At 39.6% G+C, this 18,032-nt stretch overlaps 1 protein-coding gene across 4 annotated transcripts in view; it reads right to left on the bottom strand.

Annotated features, from left to right (window-relative positions):
• The window catches only part of Focad (focadhesin), a 293,087-nt gene that overhangs the window by 250,595 nt on the left and 24,460 nt on the right, over positions 1–18,032 (bottom strand). For 3 of the 4 annotated variants that reach the window (XM_035439808.1, XM_027400387.2, XM_035439809.1), the window contains exons 2-4: positions 17,236–17,324; positions 14,290–14,364; positions 9,738–9,892 (exon numbers count right to left, since the gene is read on the bottom strand). In XM_035439808.1, coding sequence (XP_035295699.1) covers positions 9,738–9,892; positions 14,290–14,364; positions 17,236–17,292 — 287 coding nt within the window. In that variant the 5' untranslated portion in view covers positions 17,293–17,324. Of the gene's footprint in view, positions 1–9,737; positions 9,893–14,289; positions 14,365–17,235; positions 17,328–18,032 lie in introns of those variants that run through there. The other variant, XM_027400389.1, reaches the window with a different exon arrangement.

Consider the following 18,032-nt stretch of genomic DNA (forward strand, 5'->3'; position numbering starts at 1 on the left):
TTAAAGAGTGTGGATCAATAATGATGATGAGGATTCCAAAACTCATATAAAACAAACAAGAAAAAAACTGGCCAAGTTGTACAAACTACAGTAATTCAAACCATCATGAAAATTGCTTTACACCAGGAATATATAAATGATCACAACTGTGTTTATGAATCACAGGTATTGGGTTTCTTTTGTTTGGGGTTTACTTGATTGCAACACTAAACAAAACACTGCTCACACATGTTCAGCCTTCTTTTAAAAAAATACACATAATGTTTGGTTCTGGCTTTTAAAACATATCAAATGCGAAGTACAAACAAGTACCTTTATTTGACCAGAGATAGAATAAAAAAGAGATTAACAACAACAACAACAAAATAATCCCAAAATGGATACAAATGGTACAAACCTGGCCAAGCTAGCCAACTAATTTTTTAGCTAGAAAAGATTTGTGAGTTCTGAAAAGGATTCTTGCTCAACCTGAAGGATTCTCAGAAAGTCAGCAGCAAATAGAAGAGAGAGAAACATTCATCTATGACCAAATCATTGTCTAAATCCATGAAAAAGTAGGAGAAAAAAAAAAACTAAGATGTAAAACTACTTTCCTTAAGAAAGTCCTGTATTCTCATTTCTCTTTTAAGTACCAGAAAACAGCCAAATTGCTTCTGATGTAGTTTTCCTTTACAAAAGTAACACATTCAGTAGCCACTCTTCCTAAATCACCCAGGAACATTTTAGCATGAATTTGTCTCTTAAAATGACAAACAAAGCTTCAGTCACACCAAGGAACTTTAAAGAGAAATGGGGCAGAATGTCCTAGATGAGGAAAGTGAGGAATCACTTTTCTGTTTATGAGCTTTAAAGAGATCTTGGGACTTTACAGAAAAGAAAGAGAATGGGGAGGAAGGGAGCATCTGCAAATAGGCTCAGGGGCCTAAGGGGAAAGTTGAAAACACAAGATGGGGAAGCAGGTGTGGCCAGCTAGCTACCTCCGTCTCTGCCAGTAAGAGTGAGATGAATACTGCTGTCAAGGTGAACACACCCAAAGCCACCCTGAAGTCCTAAGGTTGCAATTAAAAGCTGCATCCTGCAAACATGTAGAGAGGCCCTCATACAAATACCCCTCCTTGGACCCTGTCCTACCAGATAAAAGAAGGAAACAGAAGCTAAATAGTGTAAAACTCTTCAGTACAGACAGCTAAGAAGAGTGTCTCCTCAAGCTAGCTGGTCCCTACATGATAACAAAGCAATTAAGTTTCCAAGGAAGGGAATCATCAATAGAAGAGATGACGAGACTTTTCTCTATTATCCTCAATCTTAACTCCAAATAATCCTCAGAATCATTTTTAAGCATTAGATTCACTATGGAGTTTTTAATATTTTATTCAATATTTCCTTTAAAGACAGACTTTCAGAATTTCAGAAAATATACTTTAATTTCCCGTCTTCAATGCATCCTTGTAAAATACATTAACAGCAGGTCCCTTCCCTGTTTGAAAGCACAAAAGGCACACAAATCAAATGCTAGCCTAGTTTATCTAGAGTATAACCTTCCTTCCCACTAGGCACATTTTAAAAAGAAGGGGGATGGGAAACAGCAGAGCTGAAATTACAGGCTGTCTTGACACCTCAATATCGAAAACTGAATACCTGGTTCCAAAGGAGAGTAAGATTTTATTCATAATCCCGTTACTAAGCAACAGTAACAAAGGCTGCATGAGCTTTCCGGAAGCTAAAAGAAAAAACAAAAAGTCTACGGAATGGAAAGTGGGAATTCCTTACTCTGGGAATCCTTAAACTCATATAAAGACGAAATGAAACACAATCTAAACTCAAAACAAGCAATTTTTTCAAAGGACAAGAAAAGTATATTCTACTATGTATCATTCACTTTAATTCCAGTTTGCATTCATCTCAAAACTCACATTCAGGAGTGATAATCATTTCCTTACTGTGTGTCCTTTATGGTCCCTTGTTCCTTCAACCTCCCTAGGGAATCAATTTTTTTTTTTCAAATTTCCTTACTGATTAAAAGAACATTTCAGAGGCCTTAAATCCATTTCTTTGTTTACAGAAGCTATAAAAACTAGTTTACAATTGTTTCCTGTTGCCCCGGCTTTGAAGCAAGAACACTCTGGGACATCAAACTATTCCTTTGAAGAGCACAGTCTCTCAAGCAGAGCCAGACACTTTCCCAGCCCCTCCCTTAAGTTCAGACAACCAGGACACTGCAGATGGCAAGTCTCTCAAAATTAGACTATACAATGGAACAGCCTCTGAGCCAGCATCTTGCACTCTGTGGGCTGGATTTTGAGTGACAGGGGAAATCCTCACATTTTCCAAGGCCATTTTATAGACTGAACCTGCAAGGACCACAGAGCTGGTGATCAGCTGGAAACATGCTCGCCCACTTTTCCATTCTCTGAACTTCCCAGACTCTGCTGTACTACTGCTGTGCTCCACAAGCCATGTTATCTACAGGTCTATTCCACAGATCCACAAGCCATGTTCTCTATAGGTCTATTCCACAGATCCACAAGCCATGTTATCTACAGGTCTATTCCACAGATCCACAAGCCATGTTCTCTATAGGTCTATTCCACAGAGGCTTCCCACTTCAGGCATTTTCTCTGCCCACCCACCTTTATCTCAGAAAGGGATGTTAGGAGATAGGATAAGATAAGTTTAAGAAATAATTTCCTAAATCAAAAACAATCAGTCCTGCTGTGGCTCTGCTCCCAAGTATCTCCAGTGTCCCATAAAGCTCTATGTGACAAGAGAAAATCCTGAGGCAACAAGAGACTTAAGCAGCACAAACTGAAAACCCACTGTCTCGGACAAAGTCATTCCTGCTTCTAGATCACAAAGACAGACACAGTTTTCTGTCTCTCAAGTTTCCCCAAGCAACGATGGAAGAGGAGGATGGCTGGAGCCCCTGTTTTTAATTAGCCGGTTTCTTACATTTCATTCTCATTTTGCTTTTTATAAAAAACATAAGCAGCACAAAGTTTGGTTTTTGTAATTACTGCAAACCTCAAAGCTCTGCTACTTGAAATAAAGCAAATGAAGAAAATTCTGTTTTCTGACATGCAAACAGTTATTACCTCTACTGGCGACAATAAAGAAAACTTAGCTCTTACGAAACACCCTTTATGATCAAACAGAATCTAAAATTAAATTGGAAAGTGGGCTTGGTGGCATGTAGTCCCAGCATTGAAAAGGCTGAGGTGGAAGGATTTCCTAGGTCCAGAACAGCAAAGGCAATGCAATAAGACCCAACCTCAGAACACAACAATAAAAAGTGAAGCAGGGATCTGCTGGTAAAGTGCTCGTCTTTAAGCATGAAGACCTGACTTTGTTCCCCAGAACCGATATTTAAAAGTAAAAACAAGAAAAGTACCTGGGCATAGTGGCACATGTTTGTTATCCAAGAAGAAGTAGAAACAAGCAAATCCCTGCAGCTAAGTGGCCAGCTAGCCTAGTCTTCTTAGTGAGTTCTTGGCCTGAAAGACCATGTCTCAAAAAACAATGTGGATTCCACCCTGAATTGCCACCATGATGGACTCTATGCCCTCAAGCTGGTCCCTCACTCATTTCCACTATGATAGACTCTATACCCTCAAGCTGTGGCCAACACAAACCTCTCCTCCCTTAAGCTGTTGTGTGTCAGATATTTGGTCGGATTAAAGAGAAAACTAATACAATGTTATTAGACAATTTGTCCAAATGCTTAAAATTTACAATACTAAGAGTCAGCCCTATGCAGGGCAGTGGTGGCTCATGCCTTTAATCCCAGCACTGGGGAGGCAGAGAGGCAGGTAGATCTCTGTGAATTCGAGGCCAGCCTGGTCTACTGAGTGAGTTCCAGGACAGCCTCCAAAGCTACAGAGAAACCATTACTCTAAAAATAAAAACAAACAAACAAACAAACAGTCAGCCTGCCGGGCGTTGGTGGCTCACACCTTTAATCCCAGCACTCAGGAGGCAGAGGCAGGCAGATCTCTGTGAGTTCCAGGCCAGCCTGGTCTCCAGAGCAAGTGCCAGGATAGGCTCCAAAACTACACAGAGAAACCCTGTCTCAGGAAGAAAAAAAGAGTCAGCCCTAAAGCAAACAATGGATTTTAGGCAATAAAGAATAAAGACATATTCAAGCAAATTCAAAATAAAAAGGATTGACATTACCTGAGAAACAATGCCTGATGATGTCCTCTGCTTCCATGCTGTCATGTGAACATGTATCTATATACAAACACTCTCAGCATTGACATTCACAAGCCACACTGATTAGCTTCAGCTTCAGGATCGACTTCAGCTACATTTCCCCATTAGCAATTTAGACTACATAAACATTCTCAGATATAGAAAAAATGCCAACATACTTTCAAAGTCAAAATTTCTATATTTGCTCACTACAAAAATGAAAGGCTTTTTTTCTATATATTTAGTCACATTTCCAAAGAATTCTAAAAACTAGTAATGACCCATATATAAAATTAGTCACTAGCTAAGGGGCAACTAACACTAATGACCTTTAGAAAAAGCCATATGGAAACCTACTACTATAGCAGCTTTGGAGAGAGAGAGAGAGAGAGAGAGAGAGAGAGAGAGAGACTGTGTAAAGATTTTAAATGAAGTTATGAAGTTACCATATAACAGATGGATTGGATGAAGGGACACAGACACAATGCAATGCCCTACTAGGTTAGGAAATAAAAAGCTCAGTGCCAGAAATGGGTATCTCTTTTGGAGTTAGCCAATGGGGTCCCATACTCCCCCAAAAAACATGACAGGTTACTGCCACTGCTGTTGGTAATCCTACAGGACATGAGACATAGAACATGAAGAAAACAAGCATATAATGACCTAGAAATTTCATCCCTCCAGCCTAGCTTTCACAGTGCTGAAAGGTGCTATGAACACTACCAGGTTGAGGTAGAGGGATGACCAGTGTCTTGGCCAGCTGTGAATCCTGAGTGCTACAAGAATCACCTGCCTAGAAAGATATGACCACTGGAACAATAATGGCATGAATGTTATTGGGATAACCAAACACATTCTCATTAGATTTAAGGCCTGATTCATGAGACAGAAGCTATATCCAGCACCATCATTGGGCTAAGAACCTGTGCCTAATAGATCACAGGCCCTAGGTGAAAAACTACTACTATTATTCTGCTAAATGGTCAGAGTATTAAATCAACTCCTAACAACCTATCACTATACCCATAGATAATTGCATTTTAATGCTCACCAGAGGAACTTCTTGAAGTAGACAGCTACTAACACAGAGACATAACTGGTCAACATGAAGAGAATAGGAGACTGCAGAGTTCTCAGACCTAAATGATATTATGTCTATATCACACCCCGTGCTCGCAAGGCTCAGAATCACAAAGGAAGAGGGAGTAGAAAGGCAGTAGATGACTACAATGAAACAATATTTTCCTAATACAACAGGGCAATTGCACATATGAACTCACAGTGAGTGTGAAAGTAGTCTCACAAAAATCCTAGCAAGGAGAGGGAATGTGGACACAAAGCCCCACCCCATCCGAGGAACTATTGGCAACTGATAGTTGCTGAAAGAGGAAAAGTCAATTTTCTTTAAGGCTGTAAACTCTGGCTGGTTGATCTTCCTCTAGGGAATAACCTCAGTGGGTTAAAAGAAAAAAGGAGGATACAAAGTTGAGTAAGTAGGGAGGTAGGAATAAATCTTGGAGGAGATGAGGGCGTGAATATGATCAAAATATATTGCACAAAATTCTCAAAGAATAAATTTAGTTCCAAATTTTTTTGTTTTTGTTTTTGTTTTTGTTTTTTTTTTTCGAGACAGGGTTTCTCTGTGGCTTTGGAGCCTGCCCTGGAACTAGCTCTTGTAGACCAGGCTGGTCTCGAACTCACAGAAATCCACCTGCCTCTGCCTCCCGAGCACTGGGATAAAAGGCATGCGCCACCACCGCCCGGCTCAAATATTATTTTAAAGAACAGTCACTGAGGGCTGGAGAGATGGCTCAGAGGTTAAGAGCACCGACTGCTCTTCCAGAGGTCCTGAGTTCAATTCCCAGCAACCACATGGTGGCTCACAACCATCTGTTATGAGATCTGGTGCCCTCTTCTGGTGTGCAGATATACATGGAAGTAGAATGTTGTATGCATGATAAATAAGTAAAATCTTTAAAAGAACAGTCACTGAAGAACTGCAAAGACTGTAAAATTGAAAAATGGTAAATTATTATTTTTTCCATACAATGGAATATTATGTAGCTAGAAAAACATCATAAAAAGTCTAGTATTTACGGAATAAGTTCCAAGATAGATTTTTTTCACCAAAAATTTTAGCATCAAGAATATTTTGTGGGGGCTGGGGAGATAGCTCAGTGGTTAAGAGTACTAGCTGCTCCTCCAGAGGACCCAGGTTGCATTCCCAGAACCCACATGATGGCTCACAACCATCTAGAATTCTAGTCCCAGGAATCCAATGTACTCCTCTGGCCTCCATGAATACCAGGAATTCACATAGTACTCAGTCATACATGCAGGCAAAACACACATACACATAAAATAATAATATAAAAATGGTTTATAAAAGATTTAAAATGACAGCCAGGTGATGTGGCAGACACCTTTAACCCCAGCACTCCTTGGAAGTCAGAGGAGTGTGGATCTCTATGAGTTTGAGGTCATCCTAATCTACAGAGCAAGTTCCAGGACAGCTAAGGCTACACAAAGAAACCCTGTCTCAAAAAACAAACAAAAATATCTAAAATAACAATGGATCTATATTTTTAAAAGAATATTTTATATTACATAAGTACATATGGCTTATGGTTTTGTACATGTAAATTTTTACTATATACATTTACATCTCTCTTATCAGTTATTTTAACAGTCAATAGCTACTGTGTATAAATTATATACGTTATAATGTGATATATAATATTATAATACAGACACACACCACACAAACACACACACACACACACACACACACACACACACACACACACACACACTCACAAGATCCAGTACCAGTCTGCTACTACAGAGAAAAACAAAGAACAAGAAGAACCAGAAACATTGCCTCCGAAGTCCATATAAAATGCTATATCTAGTCTAAAACACATTTGAACTTTTAAAAAATAATGTTATTGGCAATTATAAACAGATGGCAAACATACTCACCACTAGTGATGCTATACTTTATGGTTTATAATAGTGATTGAGGATTTATACTAACATGTGATTAATATACCATGCCAGCATAATTTTCTCAGCTAATTCTCTAGAATTAGAGGTGAATACTCAAACCTGCTCTAACTGCTGTTTTGTTTTGTTTAGAACTTATTTTATGTACATGAGTATCTGCCTGTATGTATGTATATGCATTACACATGTGCCTAAGTTTGGTTGTGAGCTACCATATGGGTGCTTGGGAACCAAACCTAGGTCCTCTATAAGAACCACAAGTAGCTGGGCGGTGGTGGCCCACAATCTCAGCAGGCAGATCTCTGTGAGTTCAAGACTAGCCTGATCTACAAGAGCTAGTTCCAGGACAGCCTCCAAAGTCACAAAGAAACCCTGTCTTGAAAAACCAAAAGAACCACAAGTATTCATAATCACTGAGCCATTTCTCCAGCTCTAACTGCTATTTAAATACACAAAGACACTGTCTGATCCTCTTGGTTGCTAATACCCTAATATAAGAAATACAACTCCATTTTTTGTATGTGTATAGGCACACATACTACAGCATGCAAGAGGACAATCTGTGGGAGTCGGTTCTCTCCTTTCACCATCAGTCCTCCTGGTTAGTGACAAGTATTTTTACCCACTGAGCCATCTCATTATCCCAAGCAAATAACTCACAATGCAAGTATATTATATACTTAGAGATTTAAAAGCATTTGAAAACTATGTGAGACAGAACAGAGAATGAACTCCATTATTGGTACCTGATAAAGAACAGGAGTAAAACGAAATCTATGTGGCTTACTTAAAGTCAATTAATGAGTAAGAAAGACATATAAAAATCTTTACTTTCAAAATTTCTCCTCAGAGTGACTTCTTAATGGATCCTCAAAACCACTTCTAAAATTCTTCATATTCTCTCACTCTTGCTCTAGCTCTGTATGTGTGCACGAGTATGTGTGAGGTGTGTGTGTGTGTGTGTGTGTGTGTGTGTGTGTGTGTAGAAATAGAGAGAAAATGAATACACTTTAGTGATGATACAATCCTTACTTTTTTCAAAACCAGTCACCTTTTAAGTTCAAGGAGTTTGTGAGATACTTAAAAACAGATCAAAATAGCATGAATGAGCAAGCCACTCAGCTGAAAAGGCATAAGAATCTAGGCTGTTTCTTGAAGGACAATGAAGGTGACAGCAGAGGAGGAGAAGAATCACTCACCTCATACAGAGGTGAACATTTGCATTATATCCAAGTAGAGGGTCATGGGAAGAAACACAGCATAAATGGGAGGCCAGCGCTAGTTTGAGAAGACTTATACACCATGTTACAGGGTTTAAGCTTAAAGATATAAAAGAAAGCCAATAATCAAATAATGTACAAAGAGCTGACCAGACCAGAGGGAACAGAATAGGATTTATAAAGAAATGTTAAGAGAATAGAGGCAATGAAGACTGACAGACTCCAACCCAGAGGATTCTACACAGATAGCCACAGCTTGTCTGAAGACATAAAAAAGCTTAAGTACTCCGAATTATGTCTTGGCAATAAAAATGGGGGGGGGGCATGAGAATGAGCAAGGAAGACTGGGACACTCCAGATGCACCTGAGCTACATCCATGGCTGCATCATCATCCAGGCTACTTTGGGAAAGTTGGTATGAGAAACTGCCATTTAAAAATGAACCAGAGCTTCTGCCCACTGTCAGCCTGGGCAAATTGTGGACACTGATCAGTGAGCAGAATGCCCCCCAAAAAGGAGAGGAGCTGTCCCATCATTGACGTAGTGAGACTGAGTTACAACTAAGTTTTGGAGAAGGGAAGGTTCCCTTGTCATCATGAAGGCCAAATCCTTCAGCAGACGAACAAAGGAAAAGACTAAGTACTCGGGGGTCCTGGATCCTGGTGACTGGAAGCCACACAAGGAAGTTCATGAAATGTTAACATTCTTTTCCAGAACACCATTTCTCCAAGCAAAGAATGGCCATTCCTTTTCAGGGAGCTGGGTTTTGGTACTTTTATTTTGAATTTTTTGTTTGTTTTCTTTTGTTGGCAGAGCTGGTGATAGAAGCCAGAACCTCAAGCATCCTAGATAACATGTATCACAGAGCCACACCCCAGCTCTCAACTCCCAGGGAAGAGTTTACAGGTTCTCCCTCTTCAAACACCTTCCTGTCTGACCATCGTGGAAAGGAGCATGTTTCTGCTGCCTTCTGCCATTCTATTACCTTCTGTTTGTGAATGGACTAAATATGGCTATCAAAACAAGTTCAAAGAACTTGCTCCCCAAGAATACGCAGAAGACACATTCCTATGTCATCAAATATTTAAGAGAATCTCAAGTTATAATTTCCTAATACATATTACTGGTGCCAAAGGCTGACTACAGATAGCTAATACAACATAAAAACTGTGTCACTGTGCAAGTAGAAATGCTTATGGCAAGTTTCCTTCTTAAAATAAGTCAATTCATTATTGCAGTACGAATTCTGGATCCTCAGCAGGGAATCAGTGAATTGTGTTTCTAAAAGCTTAAACCTTTAATCAAGCATGACAGCAAGTGTACCTGGTGGAAGGAATCAAGTTGAGTATCCCATTGAGAACATAGCTGAACTCTGCATGACCCTGAGCAACAAGGGCCACCAGACCCTCGCAGCAGGCTGTTCGAACCACCACATTGTCACTGCAGCACTTCTCCCACAGCAAGTTCAAGGCAGCCGTCTGAAAGCAAACCAGTGATTAAAAGACACTTAGGACAAGGAGAAACTCGCACACAAGCACGACTATTCATCAACATGTAATTCATTCACAGTGGGCTAGCTTCTGTACCAAGAATGTTGCTGTTGTCACTTTGCTCCTACAAGAAACTAAAATCCGTTTTCTGGGAAAGGGAATAGATTTGTTTTGATGCAGAGCCTCTCCTCCCCTGGTGTCTGGCTGCACAATAAGGCTGAATGCAGCAGAGGCACAGGCCAAATTCAAGCATCAGAACTTAGTGAAGATTAGATTCTATCACCTGCTGAGCTACTAGACCCCAACAGTACCCACATGGTCTATCAGCTCACCTAAGATGAATTCCAAATACCATCTAAGTCTGAAACTTCTATGACAAGGGCATTTTCAAAGTATTCCTGCTCTTCTCCTACCAACCTCTATTACCTGCATGCACCTCAGCTCCAACTATACTTGAGCTGAAACCTCTCAATTCTGATGTGAGCCACAACAGAGTGAGAGACGCAGGACAGAGAACCAGAATTTGCCCATTGCAATGGCTAGCAACAAATCCTGAGAGAATTGTTTTGCCCAAGAAAAACCCCTCATACTGAGAATCAACATTTGTTAACAGAAAACACAGCAGATGGGAACAGAAATCAATAGAAATTCTGATTTTTGAAAATAGAACTGTGAGCTTTTTTTGCTTTCTCAGAACTCGAGAACCCATACCAAGAGAATCATTAATAAATAATAAATCCATATTTAAATGTATTTTGGGTTCAGTCTGTTGAGGTTACATCCTTTTTTTTCCACCCCCTGAAACAGGGTTGGTTTCTCTGTGTAACAGTCCTGACTGTCCTGGAACTTGCTTTGTAGACCAATCCAGCCTGGAGCTCACTGAGATCCTCCTGCCTCTGCCTCCTGACTGCTGGGATTAAAGGCATACTCCACCACTGCCCAGTTACTCTTTTCTTTTTTAATTAAAATAAAGTCATGGTAACACAAACAAGTAATCTCATTGCTTAGAAGATAGAAGTAAGAGTTCAAGGACATCCTTAGTTACATAGCAAATTCAAGGTTAGCCTAGACTACACATGGCCTTGTCACTTAAATAATAAGGGTCTGGAGAGACGGGTCAGTGATTAAAGGCATGTACTGCTTGCTCTTCCGGAGAACCCAAGTTCGATTCCCAGAAACCACCAGCAGGTGTATGTAACTAGCTCCAGGCCAGACCTCTGCTCATACTCACACATAATTAAAAATGACAAAAACAATTAATGATGATAAACTCAAATTGAAGTTATTTTTATTTTCTTTTGATGTAGTTTATTAGATAGATGTGATTAGGGGCTGTAGAGATGGTTCAGTGAGCAAGAAGGCTTGTAACACAAGCATGACAGCTGTAACCACAGCATGGTAGGAGACAGGCACACTGGGACTGGCTGGCCCCTAGCCAAACTGAATCCAAAGCTCCAGGCTTACTAAGAGATCCTGCCTCAAGGAAGCAAGGCTGAGTGATAGGACTGGACACCTAATTTCCTCCTATAGTCTCCACACTCGCATGAAAGGTGGGCACACCAGCACACATTTGTGCATACCACACCACACACACACACACACACACACACACACCACACACACATACACCACACCATACACACACACACACAAACATCACACACACACCACACCACCCACTCACCATACCACACACATAACATACACACTGACACCACATTACACATACACATCATATACACATACCACACCACAAATACACACTCCACACCACATCATACAACCACAAAACACCACACCACACACACACCCATACACATATACCACGCATACCACACACACACCACACCACAAATACACATACCACACCACACCATATCACACATACGTACACCTTACCTTACCACACACACACACATAAAACACACACCACACTATGCCACACATACACACACAATACCACGCATACACACAACACACCATACATACAAACACCATACTACACACACATATACACCACAAATATGCACACTACACCACACATACATACAACACACACCACACTATGCCACACATACACACATAATACCATGCATACACACAACACACCATACATACACACACCATACCACACACACATACAACACACCATACCATACATACACATACCATACCACCCCACACACACCACATACATACCACACACCACAAATATACTACATCATACCCACTACACATGCACCACACCACAATGCACACACACACCATACACATAACACATACCACACATACACTACGCCATATCTACAACACACACCGCACACAGACCATACCATACCACATCAAATACACAAACACACACATACTACACAAACACACACCACACCACTCACCATACACATATACACACCATATCACACACCAAACAAACCATGCACCAAATTACAAAGAAGGAACAATTCAAGGAAAAATCGGAGTCTCCAGCTCTCACTGAAGTGAACAACACTGTGCTGCACTTCCTCTTAGTTAATGAAAACTGCTGCAGTCTAAGACCCCACTATTAAAGAACAATAGAGTTAAAAGTCAGCTACTGTAGAAAGGAAATATTTATATTCTGTCTCCCCTTATATTCAAAAGAAAACTTGTTTTCACAATAGCCCAGGGTCCTAAATGCCATTATTCCATTATCAAGCCGGAAAAAATAAGATAAATGGACAAATAAACTTGCCTAAGATGGTACTGTGTCCTTGTGGAGGTAGGCATTCATTTATTAGTAGAAGAAACATTTAGTTAAAAGGATTTAACATTCGATAAATCCTGGCAATTTAAGTAAAATCACTAGATCTTCTCAGAGTATATAATGTGATTACAGGCAGAATTGGGATCAGGGCTCTCAGGAAACCTGATTTACATGACAATTACAAACACTAGATAAATGCCAATTAGTGAAACATGCCAGGATTCTTTCTTCCAGACATCAACAGGAACTGTAAAGATAGATGATAAAGAGTGGCTATCATAAAGAACATGAGGGGCCAGCAATAGGGTTCAGACAACAAAAGTGCTTACCGCCTAATCTGTCGGCCTGAGTTCAAACCCAAGGACTCTCATGGTAGGAGAAGAAAGCAGACTCTCACAAGCTGTCCTCAGACACACACAAAGGTACACTGAGAGGCACATGTGCATGCAAAAAATACACACATACATACTCAAAGAGAAAGTAAGGAAAGGAAAACTAATTGATTTTTGTTGAGGAAAGGAATTTCTGATTTCTGCAGTTCATACACAGGCACCTGTGCTTAGCAAGGTCCCATCTAGCAAGTCAAAATATACAATGCCAACTGGCCAAAGCCCAACTGATCTGTCTCAGCACTTAGGTGCTGATTCAACTCTGAGAACTTACCTATGCTGGGTGAGGATGGGAAGCTTTCTTCTAGCTCCTACTGGCAACACAACCTTTCCAACTTAGAACTCACATTCAGGGCTGAGCCAAAGCATGAGAAATCTCCCACACCCAAACACAGCTCCTGTGTTCATTTTCTCTATTGCTTAAAGACATTCCCGCAGGGGTAATTCTGTCACCTTCTCTAGTGTGCCCTTCCTCATCCTGATTATGCTGTTTTCCACCACTAGTGACAGAAACTATCCCCTTCACCCTTCCCATGTGTCATCCTGGAGTTAGTCACAAATGTCCAAGTTTAAAAGAATGTTACAGAACAAAAACATGACACACCAAAGAGAAAAGGGGGGGAGGAGAAGGGAGGAGGAAGTGGGAAATGGAAGATAAAGGGAGAGGGAGAGGGAATGGGTAGAAAGAGAAAGGAAAAGGAGGCAGGACAAGAGCTGTAGGCAAAATCCTCAGGCTTCAAGGCCATCTACCTCCACAGTGAATGGAATTACAAGAAAAACAAGTCATGTTGGTCAGGCAGGTAGAACTTTCTAGATAAAATGAAAGCAAGGAGATGTCTTAGTCACTCCCTTCTCCTGTGATAAGCAGTCAGAAACAACCAGGTAAGGACGGGACTTATTTCTCTAACAGCTTGCAGCCCATCATGAAGAGAAACCAGAGTACAAACTCAAAGTAGGAACTGAAGCAGAATCCATGAAAGAACGTTGATTATGGTTTACTTTCCCTGGCTTGCTCAGCCTGCTTTCTTATACAACCCGGGACCACCTGCCCAGGGGTGGCCCCTCCCATGGTGAGCTGAGCTCTCCCACATCTTTCCTTAATAAGCAAATGCCTCCACAGAGTTGTCTACAGGCCAGTCTAACGGGTACATTTTCTCAGTTGAGGTTCCCTATTCTCAGATGATCCTGGCTTGTGTCAGTTTGACAAAAAGCTAACCAGTGGGATGCACACACATAAAACAAAGTTAAACACAGACCTGGTTTGTGGCTTGGTGTATCTTTTCTGAAACACCATGTTCTTTTAGGACAGCAGCAATAAGATGACCTACAGCCTAAAAGAACAAACAAAATTAATGAACACATTCACTCAGAAGTTCTTTTCAAAGAGTGCATTTAAAAGCAATCAACATCACACTCATTTGCATGTATGGGCAAGCCAAACTGTCAACTGGTAAGAAACAAAAGTCCTTTTAGTTGTGTGCCATGTGAAAAGCACTGGATGAGGCACTACTCCACATGTGCAACCCAAATCTTCAGAACAACCTTCAAAGTAGGCAATTCACCCCATATCTGCAATACACTGGCCATACTTCATAGGTGCTAAAACTGTCAACTCTCAGCTCAAATCCTTGTCACCTAATATTAAAGATAACTTAAAATTACATAATCAACTAAACCATGAACAAAATTCCCAGTCTTTATTTTTCTTTGTATCTAAATGCAATCTGCCATGTTTCATGATGAACTTGGTGAAAATGGAGACAAATTCACCCTTATTTTTATGGATACAGCCCAATAGGCATGAAAGGACCACTTCCCTCCTCCTGTACCTTGTTTTCCCTCCTCTAGACCTTACTATTTTTATTTCTTCTAAGGTTTTTGCATTCATTTACATGTGGATGCTATAGCTCACATGTGGAGCAGAGAAGACCACTTACAGAAGTCAGTTCTCTCCATCCACCATGTGGGCCCAGAGAATTGAATTCAGATCATTCTCAGGCTTAGTGCAAAGTGTCTTTACCCACGTAGCCATCTTGTGGCCCTATTTTAATTTATTTATCCATTTTCTCATAGCTTTTAGGTCTTGATTAAGTTTTCAGTCTCACAAATCTCTAAAAATTTCCACATCCTGCTTTAATCAAAGAGCCCAAAATGAAAATCAGAGTCTAGAAGAGTTGATTACAGAAATGCATAAATGTTACCTCCCACTGCCTCAGTATCAGGTCCCTAGTTTTTTCAGGCCTAACCAGCACTCACTGCTGACTGACAGAAAATTGGCTGGCAACCATCACCACCATTTGTGCACAGCTAGGAAAAATTTTACTACTACAACTGTACACCCTGCACTTGGGACCACTTACAACAGTGCTGAAAACGGCTGTCAATTTTACAAAGTCTCTAGAAAAGCTCAAGGAACTACATAACACCCACTCCCTTCACGCACATGTGCACATATGCTTCAGACATTCAGATATTCAAATTATTTAAGACCTTAATGCTTGAGTTTTGTGACAGAAATCCCTCACTTACATAACGACAAGCTGTAGTTCAATCTGCTGTCTATTACTCCCTAGCAAAAGGTAAGAAAACTGAAGACCAATCAGAAACCTGAGTTCCTATTTCACAAACTATACCACAGATGTCATTGAGTATCTATCTGTCCATCAGCTGAAAAGATGTAACATTGTTTTACCCATCACTAAGGAATAAAAAATGGTCTAATTAATCTACCATATACAGTACTACCTATAATTTGAAATTTTGATTTTAGTTAATCAGAGAATTCTTCTAGTCTCATTTACAAAATAATGGACAAGTTCACAAATGTGTATGCAGTACCCACTGTAGTTCAACTGTTGTCAGAAAGTTGCTAGATGCCATAGAATTCCCAACATGGGAAAGAAGTATGTGTCAATCAATGGAATGTGGTTCTATCTCAAAACAGTGGTTAAGAAAGAAGAGTTGGTATGTAACTCATAAGGACAGGGCACATTCATAGGAATTTGAGACCTGACACGAAATGCAACAGAGACACACAAAATAGCTATTATCCATACTTTAAAAAAAGGACTAAAAGAGTATAAACTTAAAGTTACACATCTCCCCACTCACAACAAGATTCTATTTCTCTAATCTGCTTTCCTATTTATCTTTTAAAATATCAGAGATACCAGCCTAACTAGGCTACATGGCTCTGAAATACCTACAGGTGGGATGCATTATGCTACCTTGATACTTCATTTCCATAACAGGATTGAAATAGACGATCTACACTAAAAAGAGCATATACACTTTTTGTTTCATTTAACAGTAACACATGTTAGCATTTCCTTTTGATTTATGCTAATGAAGGTTATCCAAGCACAGAAAGTGGAAATTGTGGACAGCACCTTCCTCCTCTTCTTCAGGGAAAGGGCCTGTGCTGCACAGAACAGGATATGCATCCAACCCAGCCAGGTAGAAGGGAATCTTGCATAAGGAATGTTCTACTCCTCATGGAAGGGTTCCCGCTTCCAAACTAAGTCAATTCCCACAGCAGGCATCTGCAAAGGCAACCACTGAAAGCATCCAAACACTGACCAGGTTAAGTCTTTGCTGGTTGTTTAGCTTTATGCTTAAGAGGAGACAGTAAGTTCTTATGGTTCCTATATGTACCAGAATGTTTCTACTTAGCCAACAGCTAACTAGAAAAACCATCATCACTTTAACCACTTGTCTTAATTATTGAAAAGCTCTGTAAATTAAATTACCCCAATTTCCTATCTCAGCAGGTATATATTACATTAATCCAGAATGTTTTAATTGTTGAATATCATTATTATGAAAACTAGTATTCTTAATAGCTGTAGAGAGGTAAAATATATCTTTTTAAATATTAAACCTTCATACTCTGTGGAGATATATAAAGCCATCTACCACTGGTCACAATTATTAAACATAGACAAAAAATAACCATATTCAGAAAATTAATAATCAAGATTATATTATTTCTAGGGGAAAACACAAAATAAATAGAAGCTGAAAATGAACACTTTTAAATATTAGTTTTTCTAATTCAAGTATACTTATTAGCTCAGAAAAAGTTGTTTAATAAAATAAGTTATGAGTAGAAGAAAATATTTCATATGAAAATACAAAGTTCAATTTATGGTCCAAGAAAAGGGTTCATTTGTTACCATGTAGTAAAAATAAATAAAAATTACCTGTGACTGGATAAGAGAATTTGGAAAATCAAACCTTTTCTTGATATCATCTGACATTTTTGCTTCTCCCACATGTATATAAGCAGCTTCTGTAATCAAAACAAAAGATTTATTTAACCCTCTAATTGCTTTGTAGTTAAAACCAATTATTCCTCTAATGCTATGAAAGTAATTTTTAAAAACTATGATGGAAATAAACCCCTTCAGGTACTTCTTAACATAACCTTTGCTATTAATCACTTCAACACTCAAAAATATCCATGATAAACTAACTAAAAATGCCCAAAAACTCTTGATGTTTTCCCACAAGTTAATCCTGAGACAGATGAATTCATCTAAAGGAACCTTTAAAAAATAATTATTGTAATCTCAAAGCCCAGCCACATACTTAAAATAAAAGCTATTCCTTTTATGAATCAAAACTTACTTACAAAAGACAGCTAAAAAAAAAAAAAACAAGGGAGGGGCTCAGTGGTTAAAAGCACTTGTTTCCCATGCAAAGAACCTGGGTTCAACTCCCAGCACCCACATGGCAACTCACAATTGCCTAGGCAACTGTATGCACATGGTACACATACGCACACTTAGGCATCCATGCATATATGTAAAATAAGACAAGAGTCAAACTGTCGCAGAATTGTTTAAGCTTACATCTCCCTTTGATACAAGCTTTCATCTCAGCAGGAAGCCAACTGCAGCTAAGCTTCAGGAAGTTCAGCTATGACTTCAAACCCTGAACATGAAAACAAACTACTTGTCTGTTAAAAAGAATAAGCAAGGAATCCACACCGAAGTTT

The sequence above is a fragment of the Cricetulus griseus genome, chromosome 2, assembly GCF_003668045.3.
Source record: "Cricetulus griseus strain 17A/GY chromosome 2, alternate assembly CriGri-PICRH-1.0, whole genome shotgun sequence".
NCBI lineage: Eukaryota > Metazoa > Chordata > Mammalia > Rodentia > Cricetidae > Cricetulus > Cricetulus griseus.